Source organism: Tarenaya hassleriana, unplaced genomic scaffold (assembly GCF_000463585.1).
Source record: "Tarenaya hassleriana unplaced genomic scaffold, ASM46358v1 Cleome14, whole genome shotgun sequence".
Taxonomy (NCBI): Eukaryota; Viridiplantae; Streptophyta; class Magnoliopsida; order Brassicales; family Cleomaceae; genus Tarenaya; species Tarenaya hassleriana.
In genome coordinates this window covers 60,947-82,213 of record NW_010964598.1, presented here as the reverse complement: position 1 = coordinate 82,213, position 21,267 = coordinate 60,947, and the positions used below count along the sequence as shown (strand labels likewise).

The window sequence follows — 21,267 nt, the reverse complement described above, 5'->3', positions numbered from 1 at the left end:
TATGTGTGTGTGTATATATATATATGGGTGTGTATTATAACAATGTTGCTAAGCTTCAGCACCATCATGGGTGTTTTGCTCAGTCTGTTCATGTTAACCACCAGGTTGTAAGAAGAAAAACGTTGCCGAAGAACAGTGTTAGAACTGTTGTATCTGTGTGTATTCTTGTGTTTCTTCTTCTTGTCTGTATGTTTTCAAAGTCCGCAGCCGGAAAACTCATCGTTTTCACCGGGACACGGATCTGTTTCACTTCAGATCTCAGAATCATGATTACCTCAGACCACAAGCAACAGAATATACCCATGTCTTTAAGCTTGACAAGCACAAGGCCCAAAACATAAATCTTTTTACATAATGTAAATCTATACAAAGGTATCTGGAAAGATTTATGGCCTGAATCTATGTCACATGACAAAATGTTTTACATTACAACAACAAAGATTTACACCTAATCAACTCTCTGATAAATTCGCCATTGTTGTGTTCTTTCCCCTCCATCTAAATCTCTCCAAATGCTTACACCGCCTCATTCTTCTTGAACGTCAAAAATCAAGGGGAAGTCCTGAGAATGAAAACCCAAGTTTCTCGGCCATAGCTTTCAAGGATTTGTATGCCTGAAACATTGACCATCTCTCTTTAGGTCTAGAAGCCACACAGCTGCATCTGATCCTCCCAAACATCAAGATTTCCTCCTCGTCGTGGCCATTCCCTCGTATGTTTTCACCAATGGCGTCTGAGATTTTGCCTGAATTATCGAGCTGGTTCACCCAATCAACCAAATTTCCGCTGAACCCTTCCTCCCCAATGCCATCTCCTATAGCTTTTTTCCGAGTCACTAACTCTAAGATCACTACTCCGAGTCCATACACATCGCCTTTCCATGATGCAACCATCGTGGAGAAATAGTCAGGAGCAATATACCCGAGTTCTCCTAAATCCCCGGTCATAAAGCTGTTATCTTTGGTATCTGTTACAGCCATTAGCCTCGAAAGCCCAGAATCCATTATTCTTGCATCGTAATCTTCATCGATGGGCATCACACTGGAAGAAATGTTCTGGTGAAGAATGGGAGGGTAGCACCCATGGTGAAGCCAGGCCAGACCCCTTGCAGCACCTAAACCGATCTTGAACCTGGTTGGTCAATCTAGCTCAGACCCATTCGAATGCAACAACGAGCGTAATGTCCCGTTTGACATGCACTTGTAAACGAGGAGCTTCTCCTCTTCAACGACGCAAAACCCTAGAAGGGGTGCTAGATTTGGGTGACGGAGCTCTCCCAGCTTGCTCATCTCGTAACGGAATTACTTCTCCTCGAGGTTACACATGCTCAAACGCTTGATTGCAAGCGATGAACCGTCTGGAAGAATCGCCTTATATGTTGTGCCCATTCTAGTGGAAAGAATTACGTTTTCGGGGCTGAAATTACTCGTGGAAGCCATTAGATCTCCGAGTTTGAGCTTGACCAGAGGCTTCTGGAACAGAGAAACTTGAGCAAGCTTATGGCCACGAAGTCTTCGTGCCCAAATACTGTCGACTCCTCCCCCGGATGAATACCCACTTCTCCTCCTCGTCCTTGCCCACTTTAAATGGTAATACCACCAAACTCCGAAAGCTAAAAACATTGAAGCAGCAGCACCAAACACACCAGCTGCAATTATGATTGCAAGATTCTTCTTACTCAGACCTCCACAGCTAGAATGGAGAGGACGGCCACAAAGCCCCTTATTGCCAGTAAAATCATCAGAAGTATAATTGGGTGAATTGAAGAACCAAGGATGCGACCTGTGAGATCATTGTTTGACATAGAGAACCTCCCTAACCTACCCAAAGCAGAGAACTATCCAGGAATTTGACCAGAAAGCCGGTTACTAGACAGAATCAAGGAGTTCATGAAGCTACACTTTGCTAATTCAGGGGGAATTTCGCCACTCAGATCGTTGCTGGAAAGATCAAGAGACACCAAAAACGGTAACCAGTCACAGAACTGGGAAGGGATGTTACCAGACAAACGATTCCCAGAGAGATCGAGTTTCTGCAAGCTCCCGCAGAACTGGAGAGATTCTGGTAATCGACCAGACAAACCCATGTCTCTGAGCTCGAGATTGATGATCCTATTCTCCTGATCGTTCCAACAAGACACCCACGAAATTGCAGAGGAATCCGACAGTAGAGTTGGCAAAGTTCCATGATTTCAGCACGCCCTGAGGATCCGACAGAGAGTTCTTCACGCCCTGTAAGCATCTGACATCGTCTTCATCCGCCGCCATAGCAGCATAGCTGCAGAACACAACTGCAGCGACAACGGCAATGGATAAAAGAAGAAAGTTTGAAGGTTTAGAACCCATTTCCATGGCGGAAAAAGGTCAGAACTGGGTTTGGATCAAAATCAAGGGTTTTTCAGCATCTCCCAACGAATTCCCAGCTTTTCCGGATAGGCAACCTATGAAGTCACGCGGGTTGAACATTCATAAGTGCAAAGTAGTCGTCGTCGACTTGATGTTTCTTGTTGAATTTAGAGAATTCAACTGGAAGAGAAAATGAAAAAGATTTTCTATTCATGACATAAACAAAATTTATTTATACTAACAATAAAAACTATATATTTTAATAAGAGAAACTTCATTTCAGTAAAGATTATTTCTCCGATACACACGGAGGGTTCATGGTTCATCAGGGTTCACTTTTGATACAAAATGACCCAATTATCCTTAGTGTAAAACGACTAAAATAACTTCAATAAATAAAAAATAATTTGATTTTAAAATAAAAAAGTGACCTCTGTTTTTATCGCGATCATTTTATCCATTTTGCATCTCTATTCAAGTCCGCCATGTTTATTGTGCAAACATGGATGAGTTTTTACTTTGGGATTTTCGTAAATTTGAAGATGAAATCAATTGAGAAAGTATATTTCAAGGTAAACCCATTGATTTTTTCTTTATTGTTAAAATTTTAGGGTTTGAAATTTTCAAGGTTAAATCTTGCATTTTTACAGTGAAATTTGAATTTTCTAGAGTTCTCGAGAAACTGACAATATAATTTTGAGTTATAGTGATGATAGTTGTAAGATTTTAATGTTTTATAAGCGACTCTAGAAGTGAAGTACGAAATATTTGTCGTAAACATACAATAATCATAATATAATCGAAATATTCTAAAATATTCAATAACATATATGTGTTACGATTTTTAACAGGGTCATGGATACTACAAAAGATTGTTACACATATATTTCTGTTCACTATGATGGTATTTGGCAAAAAGAAAATGATGATGGGTTATTTGAATGGAAATGTGGTGAGAATAAAAGGAAGACGATTTGTATGTATAACAGAACAAGCAAAGTCACACATAAGGAGCTCATTCAAGTTCCATGTGGACACTTAACATTGATTTAGGAACACCAAAATTAAGTTTTGTACCCATGGTTGCTAATGGAGATCAACCAGAATACATATTGGATGACTTCGGAGTAACATCGTTCATGTTTAGCAAAAGTAACGAGCGTCGACGATGGTTGTATGTAGAGCATATTAATGGTGCTGGATTGAATGAAGAAAATAATGGTATGCATGTTGAATCTCATATGTGTATGGATGAAGTTGATGTGAGAGTTGATGAGGCACTAGATGGAGAAGAGAGAGAACAAGATCATGTAACATTGGTCCGTGATGTACGACATGAGAATGGGATTTTGCATGTCGATTTGCATGAAGATGTGCGATATGAGAATGACGTGGTTGTTGCCACTAATGATGTTGCAAATGAAGTTATGACTGACCTTAATAATACAGTTGCAGTGAGGTTAGATAATATTGTTGCAATTGAGCTAGGTAGTGCTGTTGGTATTTCAATTCCAAGAAAACCAAAAAAAATTCATTCGAAGATAGATTGGGTTTTACAGTGGGTGAGGAGTTCGTGAATAAGGTTGAGTTAAAGATGAAGGTAAATAATACTTCAAATGATCCATGTTTTCAATACTATGTATATAAGTCGGATCATCATACGTGGGAAGTAAGATGTGCATTTCGAAGAAAAGGTTGTACGTGGCAATTGAGAACTATAAAAATGAAGAAATCTAATTTTTTTACAGTGAACAAACATGTTCCCATTCATTGTTGTTCACTGGTGTTTCAAAAAGAAAATGGAAATAAAATAAGGAATGAAACTAAAAAGAGATGGTTGTTACTTATTTGAAAAGGCATTTTGCGGGACAAGTTGATCTTCCAAGAGCAAAAAGAATAATGTATTTGGTGGGCAAAGCTTATAAATGCAAAGTGTCATATTTACCAGTATGGAGAGGGAGACAATGAGCTCAAAATAGTGTTTGGAGAAATCCGGTTGAGAACTACAATAAGCTCCCAAGTTATTTCTAAATGTTGAAGAAAAAAAACAAAGGTACGGTAACACATATACATCTAGAAGAAGACGGAAAGACATTTAAATATGCATTTTTTGCTCTGGGTGCTTGCATCAAAGGGTGGTATGCAATGCGAAAAGTGATTGATGTAGACACAACATTTCTAAAAACTACATATAAGGGTTCTTAATTGTCGCTATTGTCCAGGATGATAATCGACATTTATATCCTTTAGCTTGGGATGTAGTTGATATAGAGAATAATGATTCTTGAGATTAGTTTATGATGAAATTAGCAGAAGTGATTCTGGATAGTGATGATATGGTTGTAATATCAGATCGACACCAAAGCATAGCACATGTTGTCCGTGATGTGTATAAGAGAGTTAAACATGCATATTGTGTATACCCACATATTCCAAAACATCAAGACGAGAGTGAATAAAGGATTACGAGGTAAAAAGAACAAAAATGGAGACAATGTTGTTGAAATATTTTATAAATGTGCCAAAGTTTACACAGAAAAAGAGTTTAACGAAATGTGGGATGATTTTACAAAAAGGTGCGAATATATAACTATAAAGTAGTTATTGTGATTTTTCTTTTGTGATATGTATGAGACTTAATATGACTCTTTTCTGCAGGTTCTCGAATTTTGCTTATTATGTGAATAATATTGTTGAACCTGACACAACATATTGACAACCAATGGCACAGAGTCGATTAATTCTGTATGGAGAAAGGCGAGGACATTATCATTGCTTGGTTTGATTGATACAATTGTAGACAAAACAGTTGAGTGGTAGCGCAAACATAGGACGATGGCCTTTTCTTGTTCACAAATACTAACACCGAATGTGGAGAAGGAATTACACAAACAATATAGAGCATAAAAAAGGTTTATGATGAGAGAGATCAATCGAAATTGAAAGGAATACGAAATCACTGACAACGATGGAAAAACATTTTATGTTGACCTAAAAAAAGATGTCCTGTGAATGCAAGATTTGAGATATTGATAAATACCATTGTGCTCACGCGATTAAATCTTTGCATGGACATGGCGAGAAGGACACGATACTTGAATATTGCTCAACCTACTATGCGCGGACGACATGGGAGTGGACATATATTGATACTGTATATCTGATTTTGGATATTTGTCATTGGAACATTCCTGATCATATAACATATATGAAAGTAAATCCTCCTGTTATAATTGGACCACGTCTTGGTCGAAGGAGAATGAAACGGATACCAAGTGCCGGGAAAAAAACAAAGGAAGAAAAAAAGTCGAGGTTGAAACATGGATATACAATTGAAAATGATGAAGAGGCCGAAACAAGGAGGACAAAGAAGCCGAAGAAGTTGAGGAGTACACACCCTCAAAAACTGAGGTGCAGTTATACGATGAAACGTAACCCAAAACATCTTTTGTGAATTTCATCACTTAACTGTAATGTTTTTTGGATTTGGTATCTCTAAAATTATGTTATGAACTATTGCAAGCTTTTTTTTTGCTAATATAATGTTGAGCGTGGTTTTTTTTTTGAAAAATTTTCGTAATATAGTAAAAAAAATGTTAAAGTAATTAGTCGTAATATTCAAACATACAAAAATTCTTAGAAGTAATCACATGAACACGTGGAATAAAAAGTTGACAAATTTTGTCTTATTCATGCACAAAACAAATTTATTACGACTTATATTGCGTCAAATTTTGACTATGTATGACTACGTTATGACTACGGTACTATTATATAGATTTTTAAAAGTGTCTAAAACTCGTCAATTGTGATCAGTTTTGATCGAGTGATGATTAATACAGATATTATAATCAATATAAATGGGTTTAAAGTTGCAATTTCAATTTTTTTTTATAAATTTATAAGTAATAAGATAAAGATGAGTGAAAGTGTTCTAATCTCGTTAATATACATCTACTTCTACATAACCAACTTGTTATAGAAATGCGATTAATATTATATATTACGGTTTCAAACACATTTTGTTTTGCTTAGAATACATATATTTATCACCACTCGATCCAACATGGTCATAATTCTCAAGTTTTGGACACTTTCAAAAATTTGTATAGTAGTAACGTAGTCATAACATAGTCATACATAATCGTAACATAGTCAAAATTTGTTACAATATAAGTCGTAAAAAAATTGTTTTGTGCGTGAATAAGACAAAATCCGTTAATTTTTATTCCGTGTTCATATGGGTTCCTTTTGTAAGATTTTTATACTTTAACTTTTTTATTATATTTTTTATTGTTTGTTTTAGTGAACTAATACGTTTTGTATGTTTGAATACTGCGACTAATTACTTTAACATTGTTTCGACTATATTACGAAAATTTTCAAAAAAGAACCACGTTCAACATTATATTTTATATAAAATTTTGTATTGTTATTTTATCATTATATTTTATGTTAACTGTTTGAATATTACGATTAATTTACTTCAATTAAATTATGATTTTTTTAAAAATAACATGTTTATTTTTACGATTTTCAAATTCTGAACAAGTTCACATATAACCTGAATTCAAAAATTATAAATCAGTTCCAACACTTAACCTAAATTTAGACATTACAAATGTATAAAAAGTTAAAATACAGTTCAGAGATTACATATCCTAAAAGTTCAAACACTTAAACCTGAATTCATGCATTACAAATCCAAAAAAAGTTAAAACACATAACATAAGTGCAGAGATCACATAATTCCATAATTCTAACACAACATAAGTTAAAACCCTTAACCTTAACTCAAACATTCCTAATTACCTTTGCCTCTTTTTCCTTTTCCTCTCCCTCGATTTCTTAAAATTACCTTTCGGATTAATAGTTTTCATTGTGTCAGCCCATGGACTTAATGTTTTAGATGATGTCTTTACTGATCTTTTGCCTCTACCTTTATCAACAACTCCCATTTCTTCTTGGTTTCCCTCAATTTCATCTCTTTCTACTTCCTTCTCAACTTGCTCTCCTCCATCATTCTGTTCTTGTTCATCAACTTGCTCTCCTTCTCCATCTTTATGTTCTTCTCCTCCTTCTCCTTCAGCTTTCTCTCCTTCTACTTGTTCACCATCTTGCTATCCTTCTGCATCTTTTTCATCTTTTTTCCATCTGAACTCTCTTCTTCTTCTCCATCTTGTTCTCTTTCGATCTCTCCATCTTTCTCCTTTTCTTCCTCTGAACTAGGGGTGGGCGCGAGCGGATATCCGCGTGTTTTAGGGTATCCGGCTTCAGGCTTCGGATTCGCGGGTTTTCTTGAAAGATTATCTCGATCTCGTTCTCGTCCGAGTCGGATATCCGAACATCCGGATATCTGTGTTTGGACTTGGATATTCGGGGATATTTGGATCCGTCAGTTTTTTGTTTTTACACAAAATGATAACTTGAATATGCAAATTGCTTACAAATTACAAGGCCCAAATATGAAAATGGATACAAAGTTCTCCAAATGGTTCAATACAAACAGAAATACAAGTTCAAATATGAAAATGCATTCAAAGTCCAAATATAAAAAAAGCATAAAAAGTTTTTCGATGAAACATATAATCCACTCTTTGAATCTTCAACTTGAAACATAAAAAAAAATCAGAATCATAATAAAAATAGAGATGAAATCATCAGAAAAACTTAAAATGAAATGGTTATTTGAGAGGATTTCACAAGCTACTCTATCACGATCAATCTCTGTTTGATTTCTTATTCAAATGAAACGAAGCTCACAAATCTTTTTCCCCAAAACTATTCCAAAATATCAGGAAGAGACATAAAAAAGAAGAAGTAAAATAATCAGAAAAAAATTGAAGAGAAAGTAAATCATCAGAAAGTTTTGAGGAAAGAAGGAAAATCAACACAAAAATCAAATAAAAAATTGAAGAAGAAAAGACAACGAAAACTAGCTAAAATCAACATAAAACATTACGATTAAGAAACCCTAAATCATAAAATAACAAAAAGAACATAGATCCTTACCTTTTTTGATGGAAACAAAGATGGACAAGCTCGAAAACGAAGAGAAATCGATGGAAAGAATGCAGAACAAAAGAGAACGACACAAAAAGGGGTGATAGACAAATGATCGTAAGACATTAGGGTGAGGGTAGAAAGTGAAAGTGATGCTAGGTATTTTTGTAAATATTATTATTTACATGGTATTTTAGTCTTTATAGGTTTATATGGATATCCGGGAGTATTCGTCCCTCTTATTTTAAAACCCGTCTTGAACCCGTAGATCGGATTTTTCATCTCGTCTTATATCGTACTCGATCTCATTTGTAACCGAATACCCGGATCCCGGATATCCGTGAGTCGGATATCCAGGAATCCGCTGGTGGCGGATAAAAGGCCCAGCCCTACTCTGAACTCTCATTTTCTTCCTCTGAACTCTCTTTTTCTTCCTCATCATCTTCTCCTACTTCTTTCTCTCCATCATTCTCGTCTTCTTCTTCCGAACCTTCATCTTCTTCTTCCTCCGAACCCTCATCTTCTTCTTCTTCTTCTAAATCCCCTTTTTCTTCTGCATCCACTTTCTTAATGTTTTTTGCTTCAGCTAATTGCCCAAGAATATCCGCAATCACCCTTTCTAGGTTTCCATTGGCTTTTTCTTCTATTTCTGTAACATTTTGTATTGGCAGCTCATTTATCTCCGTAGAAATATTACCAATATCATCTTCGACATCAAGTGGTGAACTCACATCACTTCCCCTTTCAGGTTCACTTGTTTTTATATGGGTTGTTGCATGTCTACCCGAAGCCTCACCCTTTTCATTTGTTCCCAAGATCTCGCTCATCTTCTTCATCAAGAACTCGATTCTAGTTTCCACTTCAAAGGGGTGAGTCATACTTGCCCGTTGCGACTATGCCTGCAGCAACCACTTTCTTCAGTTGTTCAACTTGTCCATCACCTACCTTTTTTTTCTATTATGTCCAAACAATCCTTCAACCCAGTCACCTGCCTGCTTAAAAACCCAGCCCTTCCTTTCAAATTTCTCATTTCACACTTCAGTTGTTTCAAGTCTTGAGCCCCTTTTCTTATTTGTTACCCTTGAACAACATTGCCTATATCTGTTGGTTCTTCCTCTTTCTCTACTTCTTCTCCTTCTCCTTCTTCTTCTTCTCTCTCATTCTCCTCATTCACTTGTCTTTTATTTTTTTTTGGTTTTCCTTTTTTTTTCAAGTTTCTTGGCTGAAGCATGACCTTTTCTTTTGTTGTGTTTCTTCATCATCAGAACTACGATGCGTGATTTCACGTCGTCCTCAAGTATATCGTTCCAACTCACAACATTTGGATTTTTGGTCAAACTCTTCATCCATTTATCACCAACAATATCTTTGTTATCTTTGTCTTTCTTCCTCGCTTATCATCAGACTGCTGTAAATGTTCTGAAACGAATGTTAAAACAAATCAATATATTTGTTGTGTACATTAAGACTTATAATTTATGGATTACAAACTATTTCATTAAGATACTGCATAAAAACTCTCAAGTTCAGTTGTGTACTTATGCTCTACCAAGCTTTGCTAACCCTTGTTTCATACCATATTTTTTATTCGGTATGAAGCAGTTTCTGGACATGTGCGGACAGGTTGGCATAACATTTCCTCTCGGTGCCACATCATTGTACCATCCCGCATGACGAAGTCTAGGAATACACTCGAAAGGCAACATCTGCAATTTAAACCACAACATTATTACTGCATTTTCTCATTCTCTCGTTTCATCACTCTTTAATTTGTTTGCTTTATTTAAATCACCTACCGTAAGTGTAATTATAAAACCTGGCAGGTTCCATTGATTGACCGGTTTTCTATACCTATTAAGTAATTGAACCTATAACTCCGAACATTTTCAAAGGTGAATGTTTCTCAAGGAAAGGCTTCATAGGCCTCCGTATCGTTAACAATTCTCAGCAGAAATGGATTAACGACTTCATTGTGTTGGTGAATAAGCCATATTATACATGTCCTGCACTTCATCTACACACAATTCACCAAAAATTTTCTAACATCTGTCTTGAGAACCTTCTCATAACTTTCCTCCCCAAGATGCTTTTTGTAGAAATCAGTTATGCCGAGTTCCTCCAAGTTCTCCGGTAATAGATTACAATTCATATCCGAAAGAACTGCATGTTCCCACAATGAGTACCGAATTGGTACTCCATTAATATAGAACCACAGTTCATTATCTTTCTTCGTTCTGATAGTTCGATTGATGAGTGCTACCGTTAAACTCAGCTTCAATGTTTGCTTTTTCTTTCATGTGAAAGATATGCCTTATTGCGATCGTTGTATAAAAAATTCAAGCTCTTCAACAGTCACATGCTTTTCTAAAAAATCCACAGCTTCTATATGGAAACACTTTGATGATACTGATGACATCGGTTTTTGACGTTATTTTGATGTGGTTTTAGCTGCATTTCACCTTTCTTTTCCGTATATATTTAGTATTTAGACTACATTTTAGGCACGAATACTGTTTTCTTCGTTCTTTGATGTCCTTTCAGGAATATTTGCGTATTTGGACGAAAACAGAGCTAAAACGGTGATTTTGGAGCTTAAATGGACCAAGTGGACGATCAAGGACATGCTAAAGAGGGTCGCAGACTAGTCACGGGCGAGAAACGGACTTGGAAATGGAGCAGGAAGAATATCGATGTTAAGAACATCGATATCGCGACGTTATACAACCTCGATACCAACGCTCCTTTACATCGATATCGATATTCCATAACATCGATATCGACGTTCCAGAACATAGAGATCTCCACACTTTGGGAGAATATTGATGTTGAACATCAATATCAATGTTCCCAACATCGATATTTCGAAGAATCTATAAAAATAACCGTACAGAACACAGAGAGGGGTTCGCACATTTCATGTTTCACGACAGTTTTCAACCGTACTTCATTCCTTCGATGTTTCGGGAGCATTTGGAGCTAGAGGATTGCTACATTTCGGAGTTTAGAGATTGATTCTACATTCTATAAGTCTCCTTTCTCTATGTCTTCTGAAATGTTGTATGAATCTGTTGTAGTTTCGTTTTCTCTCATGGATCGTAAGTAGTTTACTTGCTTTAGGCTAGGGATTCTAGCCATGTTATGGATTGGTTCATGTTTTTAATATGATTATTGTATGTTTTGTTTAGACCTGGTTTTATGAATTGATCTTAATGCTTTCATCAGATTGATCACCTGTATGAATTGAATTTGGTTTAGTTAATTGCAAAGGGATTTGGATTAATTAGTTAAACCAGAATTCGTTCATAAGATATGTTCAATTATTAATTCTGAACGCATAGGAGGGACTTGATAAGGGATTCTTAATTCGAACTAGGAATAATGATAGCGGACGTTAATGCTTCTAATGTGGATCTAGAGATGCGGAAGCTGATAGGAAAGCATTAATTAGAAAACGATGATCTCTGACCCTGACGCATTCTAGTTTAAAACCTAGAGTTTCCCGAATCTATCAAAACTGCAATTCAATCTAGATCTTTAGAAACCATCCATAGCATCGGTGAACCCCCGAACCTACAGTGTCTTAGTTATAGAGTTTTCCAACCAACCAACCAATCAATCTGCAACCAACCTTCGCATAGCTAGAATCACAATCGACTCCATCACCTCTCGGTCCCTGTGTTCGACCCTGGTACTACATCGAATCTGTACCCTTGTAGAATCGGCTTAGTCTAGGTTTTTATTACTTGACTCAAATCCATGCACCTAGATTTGTACGATCAAGTTTTTGGTGCCATTGTCGGGGACTGAGATTTAGTCTTGGTACCGATTTAGATTCTAGTTTTCCACCATCATCATCTTTCTTTCCACCACCATCAGATTCCCCTCTTTTAGGAACCAAAACTCTAATTCTTTCGTTTTATGACCAGAAGCCGTGGAAGTTAAACTCTACTTTCTCCTGATCCAGAAATCGAAAGAACACTTCAACTCCTAAGGCAACGAAGGAGATTGAAAGCAATGGACGACAATAGAAATATTGATGACCATCCTGCGCATAACGCTGCTCCACCGAGAGCAGTCGAGCCAAATGAAGCACTTACTTTTGGAGACTACACTGCTCCAAAGCACACACCACTACTTTCCTGCATTCGTAGATCGGGAAACGGGCGAACTCGTCTTGGTATACAACCTGCCTTCATCTAGATGCTTACCGGAAATGCTTTTAGAGGCAACTCTACTAGGATCCCAACTTGCATCTGAATCAGTTTAAATCACCCTGTCAATCCGTTAGAATAGCGAACGAAGTTTCAACTGAGGAAGTGCTACTTCTTGCTTTCCCTTTCTCTTTATCGGGAAGAGCACTTGAATGGATCTACGCTTTGCCAGCAGATTCGATCCATATATGGGATTAACTCGCTGACAAATTCATGAACTGATTCTTCCCTGTTCACAAGACCTAGCTTGCAAAGAACAAGATTAATTCTTTCTCACAAGAACATGGAGAATCCTTGGGTGAAGATTGGGAACGATTCGAGGAAGACCAACGAGCATGCCCTCACCACAACTTCGACAGATATTACCTTCTGTCAACTTTCCTAAATGGATTGAGCTACGAAATAAGGTTCTACATAAGCTGCGCTAGTGGAGGTAGCCTTCAAAAGCTAACCTTTGATGAACTGGAAGAACTTATCGAGCGAATGGCCAGTGATAGAACCACTCCAACTGAGTTTTCTAGAAAAATGGGGAATGTAGAGAACGTGAGTGAAGTCCATGCTATTAAAGTCAAACTAGCTGAACTAAAGATGCAAATCTTATCGCCAGCTCGTAATGTTTTAGGCGAAATCTCGGGTCAATTCAATGGTAACCAATCTATGTTGTCTAAAGAACAAGGGGTTTGAGGATGTCAACTATGTTGCCAACAATCCTTATTCCAACATCTACAACCCTGGCTGGAGAAACCATCCAACCTTCTCTTACAAGAGTAACAACTACCAGAATGCTCTTCAAGAGAACTGAAATCGCACGTTCCAAAACTCGGGACCATTTCAAGGTCAAACTTTCCAACAAAGACCTCAACAACTGTTCCAAGGATACCAAGAGTATCAAGGAAACCAACAGTTTAGGGGTCAGCAACAACAACAGCCACAAGTGCAAGTATCTATGAGCAGCGCGATGCAAGGGATGGTCACCGAGCAAAGTGATCTTAAGAAGCAAATCCAAGGGATAGAGTCCCATGTTAAGCTTCTAGACAATCAGGTAGCTCAACTTGCAGTTAAGCCTAGCAGAACGTAAGGCACTTTGCCTGGTAAACCAGACCAAACCCTCGTGAGCAATGTAACGCCGTCTATGTGGAAGACAACAAAATTTATGGAACAAGGAGGATCTATGCTGAAAGGAGAAAAGCATATCTAGAACAACAAAAGAATTTAATGGTAGAGGACCTAAAGGACGTGTACGTTCCACCGTCTCCACGACCTCCTCCTATACCGTTTCCACAGCGATTACAACGTAAATCACCAGTAGATGGAAAGCTTACAAACTTCGCCGATATATGGGAAAAGATGGAAATTTCTCAGCCTCTACAAGAAGCTATAGCGCAAACACCATCTTACGAAAAATTCCTTAAAGACTCACTCGTCAAAAAGGAGAAAGTAGAAGAGGAACCCGTAATCCTAACAGGTGAATGCAGTGTTGTACTGCAACAGAACTTACCAGCCAAGATGGCGGATCCAGAAAGTTTCTCTATACCCTGCCAAATGGACAATGTCTCTATTCCTAGCGCACTGTGCGACTTAGGAGCGAGTGTGAGTCTGTTACCAAAGACCACATATGATAAGTTGAACGTGGGTGAACTGAAACCCACTAAAATGATTCTACAGCTGGCGGACAAGTCAGTGAAAGCCCCTCTTGGGACTTTAGAGGATGTAACACTTAAGGTTGGAAATATTTATGTTACGATCGACTTTGTGGTAATTGATATGGACAACATAAAGGATAAATCAATCATTTTAGGACGTCCATTCCTCAACACTATTGATGATGTAATTCATGTCCGAAAGGGATGCATCAAGATGCATATTGGAGATAAGGACATTGAATTTAAGCTGAAACCAAAACCATAATAGGCTAAGGAAAAAACTTGCACAGTTATTGACTACTCCGAAAGAACCACCTCGTATACAGGAAAAGAAAATTTCGCAACCAAAGGATAAAGGCAAGGGAATCACTTATGATGAAGATGTCTACATCCTATCAGTAACTAAATCTGAAAGCTCAAAGGCAGAGAATGGGATTAAAGCCAAACCTGAAATCCCGATGAAGACATTTCAAAACAAACCTGATGGAGGAACTCTACAAAGCAGAGCATAACGTTAAAGATTCCTTATGATGGATCGGGCACTGATAACTCCTATTTTTCTCTATATTTTGATAAGAGTTTGTCTAGGTTTTATGGGATAATCACATGCATTCATAGACATTCTAGGCGTGTTAGGACACAAAACCCGGTTGTGCTTTAGTTTTGCAGAGTTACAGGTTTCGAAGATGATTGGACTCGAAAAAGACCTATTTGGAGCGTTAAAGGAGAAGTCCGGATGAGGTACTCATGTTGCGACATCAATAATTCTCTACAGAGGTCCAAATCGTGCGAGACTTGTACCATTTGGAAAAAGCACTTCAAGATCTTCGCGTAGACACCAAAATCGCGTATCCGACACTGGAGTAGAAAGTTATGAGCAAAACCGTGAAGATCAGAATTCTGCCAGTATAGGGCCAAATCCGGATGGATTCGGTCCGAATCAAGACAGCTGAGCTCGAGCCCAGGAATCTGGATCCGATCCGGATCCACCTGGAATCGGCCCGGATCCAGTCAAAAACCCTAATTCGCGATTTTCAGCATCTGATTGAGAGTAGAACTCTTGGGAGCCACCCTAGGGTTATAAAAAACACCTAGCTACGTCCTAGTACAGGGAGAACCTTAGAGAACACCTAGATACAGACTTTTGGAGAGCTTTTGGTGAGAGAAGAATAGAAGTTCACGGGATTTCAGGAAGAAGAAGGAAGATTTAATTGTGGAGACTACACATCTGCATGAGCCTTTCTTTCCTCTCTTTTGTCTCTTTTCTTATGAGCTTTTGTTGTTTTCTATGAACCGTGAGTAGATCCACGACTATGGGTTAGGGATTCGTTTGTGTTTTGGGTATGTTTGAACCCTAACTTGGATTTCAGTTTCGATTTATTTCGGTTCTATTGATTTGTGCTTTTATTCGATTGATGTTTGCTAATCCCTTGGTCAATTATCTTAGAAACTAAACCCATATCTCTTACAACCTTTGAGGTATCAAAAAACTTGATGTGTGTGTATCGAGTCTAGAATTTATAACCCGATTCACAACTCACCGCAAGAATACGGATCGTCGTAACACGGGATCGAATGCAAGGACCGGTAGCTAAATCTAAACCCTAATCGAAACCAAATCAAAGCAAGGAAGTGGAAGTGATGGTAGAAATATGTGGAATGAATGGAAAAAGGAAGCAAAGCAATAAAAACGAGTAAACTATCAATCTAAGATGACCACGGGTGTCGGGACTGTATTCGAGTGTATGGATATATGCTAAGCATGCGAGAATAACGATTATGACTTGTGTTCGGGAATCATCAAGAAACAAAGATAGAAAATTCACCTCTCAGTCTACTAACTCACTACCTACATAATAACTCTCTCTCGATCTATTCAAGTTAACCCTAGATGCATGAAGAATGCTATCATCAACCCTAGATCGATTAAACCATATCTCTATGTGAATAATACGATTTATCCTATTGATTTTGATCCGAAACTAAACTCATATCTCTATGTAGTTTAGAATCTAAAATAATTGACCAAGGGATTAGCAAACATCAATCGAATAAAAGCACAAATCAATAGAACCGAAATAAATCGAAACTGAAATCCAAGTTAGGGTTCAAACATACCCAAAACACAAACGAATCCCTAACCCATAGTCGTGGATCTACTCACGGTTCATAGAAAACAACAAAAGCTCATAAGAAAAGAGACAAAAGAGAGGAAAGAAAGGCTCATGCAGATGTGTAGTCTCCACGATCAAATCTTCCTTCTTCTTCCCGAAATACCGTGAACTTCTATTCTTCTCTCACCAGGCACTAAAGCGAAACCGCCAGATCCAATTCCTGAATCTGCAAGCAGAAACGATTGTAAGCTGAGACAGACCGTGTGCACCAGTACAATGTACATACCCCCAGGACGGTGGAGATTGAACCAATTCCGTCCAATATGGTCACCAGATCACTGAAAATAAGAGGGTCAAGCTGATGACCTTAAATTAGCGATTCACGAGAGGCAACTCGTATAATTGTATTGTATAAACACGTTTAATTTCATGCATCATGAGCATACGTTGCTAGAAAAAGGACCAAAAGTGATCGGCGTTGAGAAAAGTGCGAAATTTCAAATTTTCGTGAAATTTTACGAAATCTCGATGTTATTGAACATCGATATCAATGTTCTGAACATCGATATTCATACTAAACCCTAGATCTAAGATTATGAAAATGTTGAGGTCTCAGAACAATAATATCGATATTTGGAGAACGTCGATATCTAGCTTCCGTGCAGAATTGGAAACAATGGACAATATCGAGTTTGCGGAACGCGATATCGACCTTCGAAAAACATCGAGATCTTAACTTTCCCAGATCTATCTTAATATCGATGTTCTGAACATCGATATTTCATCTAATATAAAGGAAATTTCGACCAGACATCGCCAACCTCGATCTCTCTCTCTTTTTCTTGATATCTCAGTAAAATTCTTCTATTGCATAAGCTAGAACATCGATCTCTCTCCCTAACGAGTCATAATGAGGTATGATCGCCCTCACTTTGCTTCGTTAAGTACCGACACGCATATATATCCGCTGACAGAGATCTCTGAAGTTCCAAGTCGTGATATCAAACCCCTAAGGTTTGAATCTCAATACCAAAGAAGGTTGCATGAGGATCTCCAGAACACCCTCTTGATTCCTACCAGATTCAGAAGCATATCCATGATAGGAAGTCACTTTGGGAGATGGAAATCTCAAGCACCAACCTTGATGAGACAAGCAGGGTGGTACAAGCTTTACTCAGTTGAGGAGGAATCCTACAGGGAACTTACATTAGAGTTCCTATCAAGTTACCATTACTACCCGCCCGTCAACAGATCTATTGAGAGTGGGTATTGCGTTTTCAGGATTCAGAACAAAGATCACAGGCTTAACACTCGTCAGATGGCGGATATCTTGGGCTTACCTTTTGGGGATACCTATGAGTTCCCACACATTCGCTCAGAAGTTCTTCAAGAATTTTGGGAGGAAATTGCCGATGAAGAGTATGAGCAGAACCTTCCTGCACATCTCATCAGGCGCCCTACACTCAGATTTCTGCACTTGTTCTTTTCAAGCTGTATGTTTGCTAGGAGAGAACCTGACTTAGTGTGTGTGGAAGAGTTGCTGCTACTCATGTATGCCTTATGAGATCTTTGTCTTGAGGAGGATTGGGGCGTCGAGAAGGTAGACTTGGCTTTCCGAATTATGATCCATCTCGATTCTGTTATGCAAAGGCCCTGGACTAACCCCATATGCGTAGGAGGTATCATCACGATGATTGGTAGACGTGTCAGCGTGAATGTAGGGTATTATTCAGCTAACAAAGTACATGGACCTAGAGAATTAAACGAGTCATTCCTCACACAACTCATATATGGTCGCATAGCTCCGAACACCCCTGTGATGATATGGATATACTACCTGAAGGGACCGAGTTCCAGAGAGTATGAGATCAAGATCAATGACTCCCGAATCCAACCCATATCCAGGTTAGGTATCAAATTTAACATCATTGGCCACGATCCTATTACTTCACATATGGTTGAGGCATTCCCAGATGACGAGAGTCTATTTAGCGAGCAAGCAGATAATGAAGATATGTGGGAGCTTCCAGACGCACCGCTGATTCATCAAAACTTGGAGAGATGCCTCGAAGGACATCAATACATGATGACAGTCCTAGCATATTTCACTCGGTTTTACATATTTTTAGACATTATAGGGTACATTTGGTTTCAATATTGGTTGGTTATGTTCTTTGGTGTTTAAACAGGAATCCACACATAAAGAAGCAAAAGGAGTAGAAAACATGGATTACGGAACATCACAGACGAACCAGAAACATTTGGAGTTATTTCGGAGAAAACGTAAAGCACATAAAAGTCATATCTTGCAAGTCTAATACCTTTCACTCTACAAGTCCAAATCATGTATTCACTACATCATTGAAAAGTCTTTTTCGATATCTACCCATAGACACCAAGATCACCCAAATCCGATATCAGAGCACGAAGTTATGAGCAAATTTGTGAAGCCCGTCAAAACTGCGATGTGACATGATCGTGTCACTAATTGCCGACAGGATCGTGTCACTTAAATTCTGGAAATCTTCCAAATTTTCCCAAAATAAAGAGGAAATAACTAGGGTTAGCCTCTAAGGTTGAAAATATTCAGACTTTGACAGAAAATACATCGTAGAACACAAAAAGGGGGAAATTATCAAGAGGCAATAGATCAGAGTAGAAGACGGAGATTACGAAGTCGAAAAATCGACTAAGCATTCTTCCTTTCTTCTATTTTATGATGTTTTGTATTATTGATATGAACCCTGATATCTCGATGTTTAGCGAATAGTTCCCCTGCTGTAGGTTAGGGATTTGTTATGTAGGGATCTTTGGTTTTTAATTCCAGACTCTATGAATTTATTTATTCTATTCGGTTTATTGAATTGTTCTTAATGCGTTGATCTTGTTAACCGCTTGATTGAATGAACTTAGAGTTTTAATTCACATAGAGATATGAGATTCTAACCTGGAAATAATTCAATAAATAGAACATGTATTGCAACGAGAGATGAATATTTGCCTAGGAATTATGATAGTATTCGTTCATGCATCCAAGGTTTTAGACTATTGAATCGAGAGATTAGTAGGATAAAGCCTGAATAGTGAGGTTAGACTCGAGAGAGTTAATCTCTACTTTAAAGCTTGAATTCCCTATGTTGGATAGATAAATCACTGAGTTTGCATCTTTTGAAAGATCCTTACATATAAAGCAATCCCGAAACCTGCAGTGTTCATCATTCATAGTTTACAACCGTTTTTATTGTTTACTTTGCTACACTCTCACACTCATATTATTTTCTCTGGATTTAGACCTGGATTTGGATTGATTCCGTTGTTTGTTTGTCCCTGAGTTCGACCTTAGCTACTACAATCGGTCCGTACACTTGCGGTATTTGTTGAGTCTAGATTAATTATCATTTGATTCATATTTCTACACCTAGATTGCGACATCAAACTCCGAAATAGTTCAGTCCAGATACTCCAGGGCCGACCGATCCTCAAGGAAGATTCTGATGTTATTGCTATATTTTTCAATTTTTTTGTTGCTTTATTAGACCCGATTTTTGTAAGGTTTTTCGGGTTATGATTTTGCTTTGATTCTTTAAACTTTGTTTCATTTGTTGGATTATTTCTTTGCATTGGATTTCTAAAATAAATGATAATTATTATTCTTAATCCTGCAAGTCCAACACCTTTAAAGTTTGATCTAACACTGCAAAGGAGAGACGACCAACACACGAGCTCAATCGAGTTAAGCTTTCTTTCTCTCCTTTTTTTCATTATGATTTTCCTTTTACTTTGTTGTCTATTATTTTTTTTTCACACCTCACCGGGTTAGACTAACACCGCAGATGGTGTCAAGTTTAAGTCTGGGGGAGGTTTAACGCCCTGATAGCTTCCATTTCTAACAACTACATATCATGTTTCACACATTTCTACATACTTTTAAAATTTTTTTTAAAAAATCAAAAATATTGCATTCATCTGCATTAGTTTTGCATATCACTCGTATTTTTCACATGCCATATAGATCTAAAATCGCATTTGCATGAGCATATAGGTACACATAGGAAACATGCATAGAAAATGTTTTAGTGAACTGGGCTTAGGTTTTCCTAGTTATAGACCGGATTGTCGAGATTTATTCGAATTGGTTGCTTGAACCTAGGAATGACAGCCTTAGTTTGTGGGATACACTAGAGTTTAGAGACCATGACTGTTAGAACTATCTAGCCAAGCGTAGAAGTTTTCCTAAGAATCGTTCTCCATTCGCAGGAATATTAGACCCTAGTATAGTAGAACCGAACTTAGCCATTGTTTTACCACTCTTATTTTTAGCCCGTTAGATACCAGGCTTCTCGCCCGTTGGGAATTTTTAACAGAATTTTCAACGTATTCAATTGAAAAATTGGGTTGAAAATTTCCAACGGATATCGGTTGGAAAAATCGGTTGGAAATGTCCAATGGAATTCCGACGGATGTTGGTTGGAAAAAAATCCAACGGAATTCCAACGGAAAAATTCGTTGAAATTTCGTTGAAAATTCCAGCGGTTGTCCAACGGATACCGATTTCCAACGATGAAATTTCAACGGATTTATCCGTTGGAAATCCGTTGGAAACGTTAATTTCCAACAGATTTTTGGCCATTTCCAACGGATATGCCCGTTGGAAATGACCATTTTTTTTGTAGTGAGAAAAAGAAAAGTCGGAAAAAGAAAGAAAAGAAGCCAGGAAAAAGGGAGAAAAAGAAAAAAAAAAGAAAAAGAAAACAAGAAAGAAAAGAAACTCTCGAATCAAAAGAAGAAGAAAAAAGCTTATAGAATTAGAAGAGTATTTATACTTAGAGTTATTCGTATGAACCCTCTTCTACACCCACTTTCTTAGCATTTCCCATAACTTTAGGACCAAACTATTTTTGTGAACAACGATAAATAGGTTTGAGAAACATGTTTGGTAGATAGTTAGAAC

At 37.7% G+C, this 21,267-nt stretch overlaps 1 protein-coding gene and 1 pseudogene across 1 annotated transcript; one reads left to right on the top strand and one right to left on the bottom strand.

The window, feature by feature from the left end:
• Window positions 1-326: 326 nt before the first annotated feature.
• LOC104808012 lies at window positions 327-2,531 on the bottom strand (annotated as a pseudogene).
• Window positions 2,532-13,774: 11,243 nt separating this feature from the next.
• Window positions 13,775-14,467, top strand: LOC104808334. The gene has a single exon (XM_010534011.1). The coding sequence runs from the start codon at window positions 13,775-13,777 to the stop codon at window positions 14,465-14,467; it is 693 nt and encodes a 230-aa protein (XP_010532313.1).
• The last annotated feature ends 6,800 nt before the right edge of the window (window positions 14,468-21,267 follow it).

Bases quoted from the DNA above. Each gene is read 5' to 3' on its own strand.
- LOC104808334 (XM_010534011.1), top strand. From the start codon at position 13,775: ATGGTAGAGGACCTAAAGGACGTGTACGTTCCACCGTCTCCACGACCT.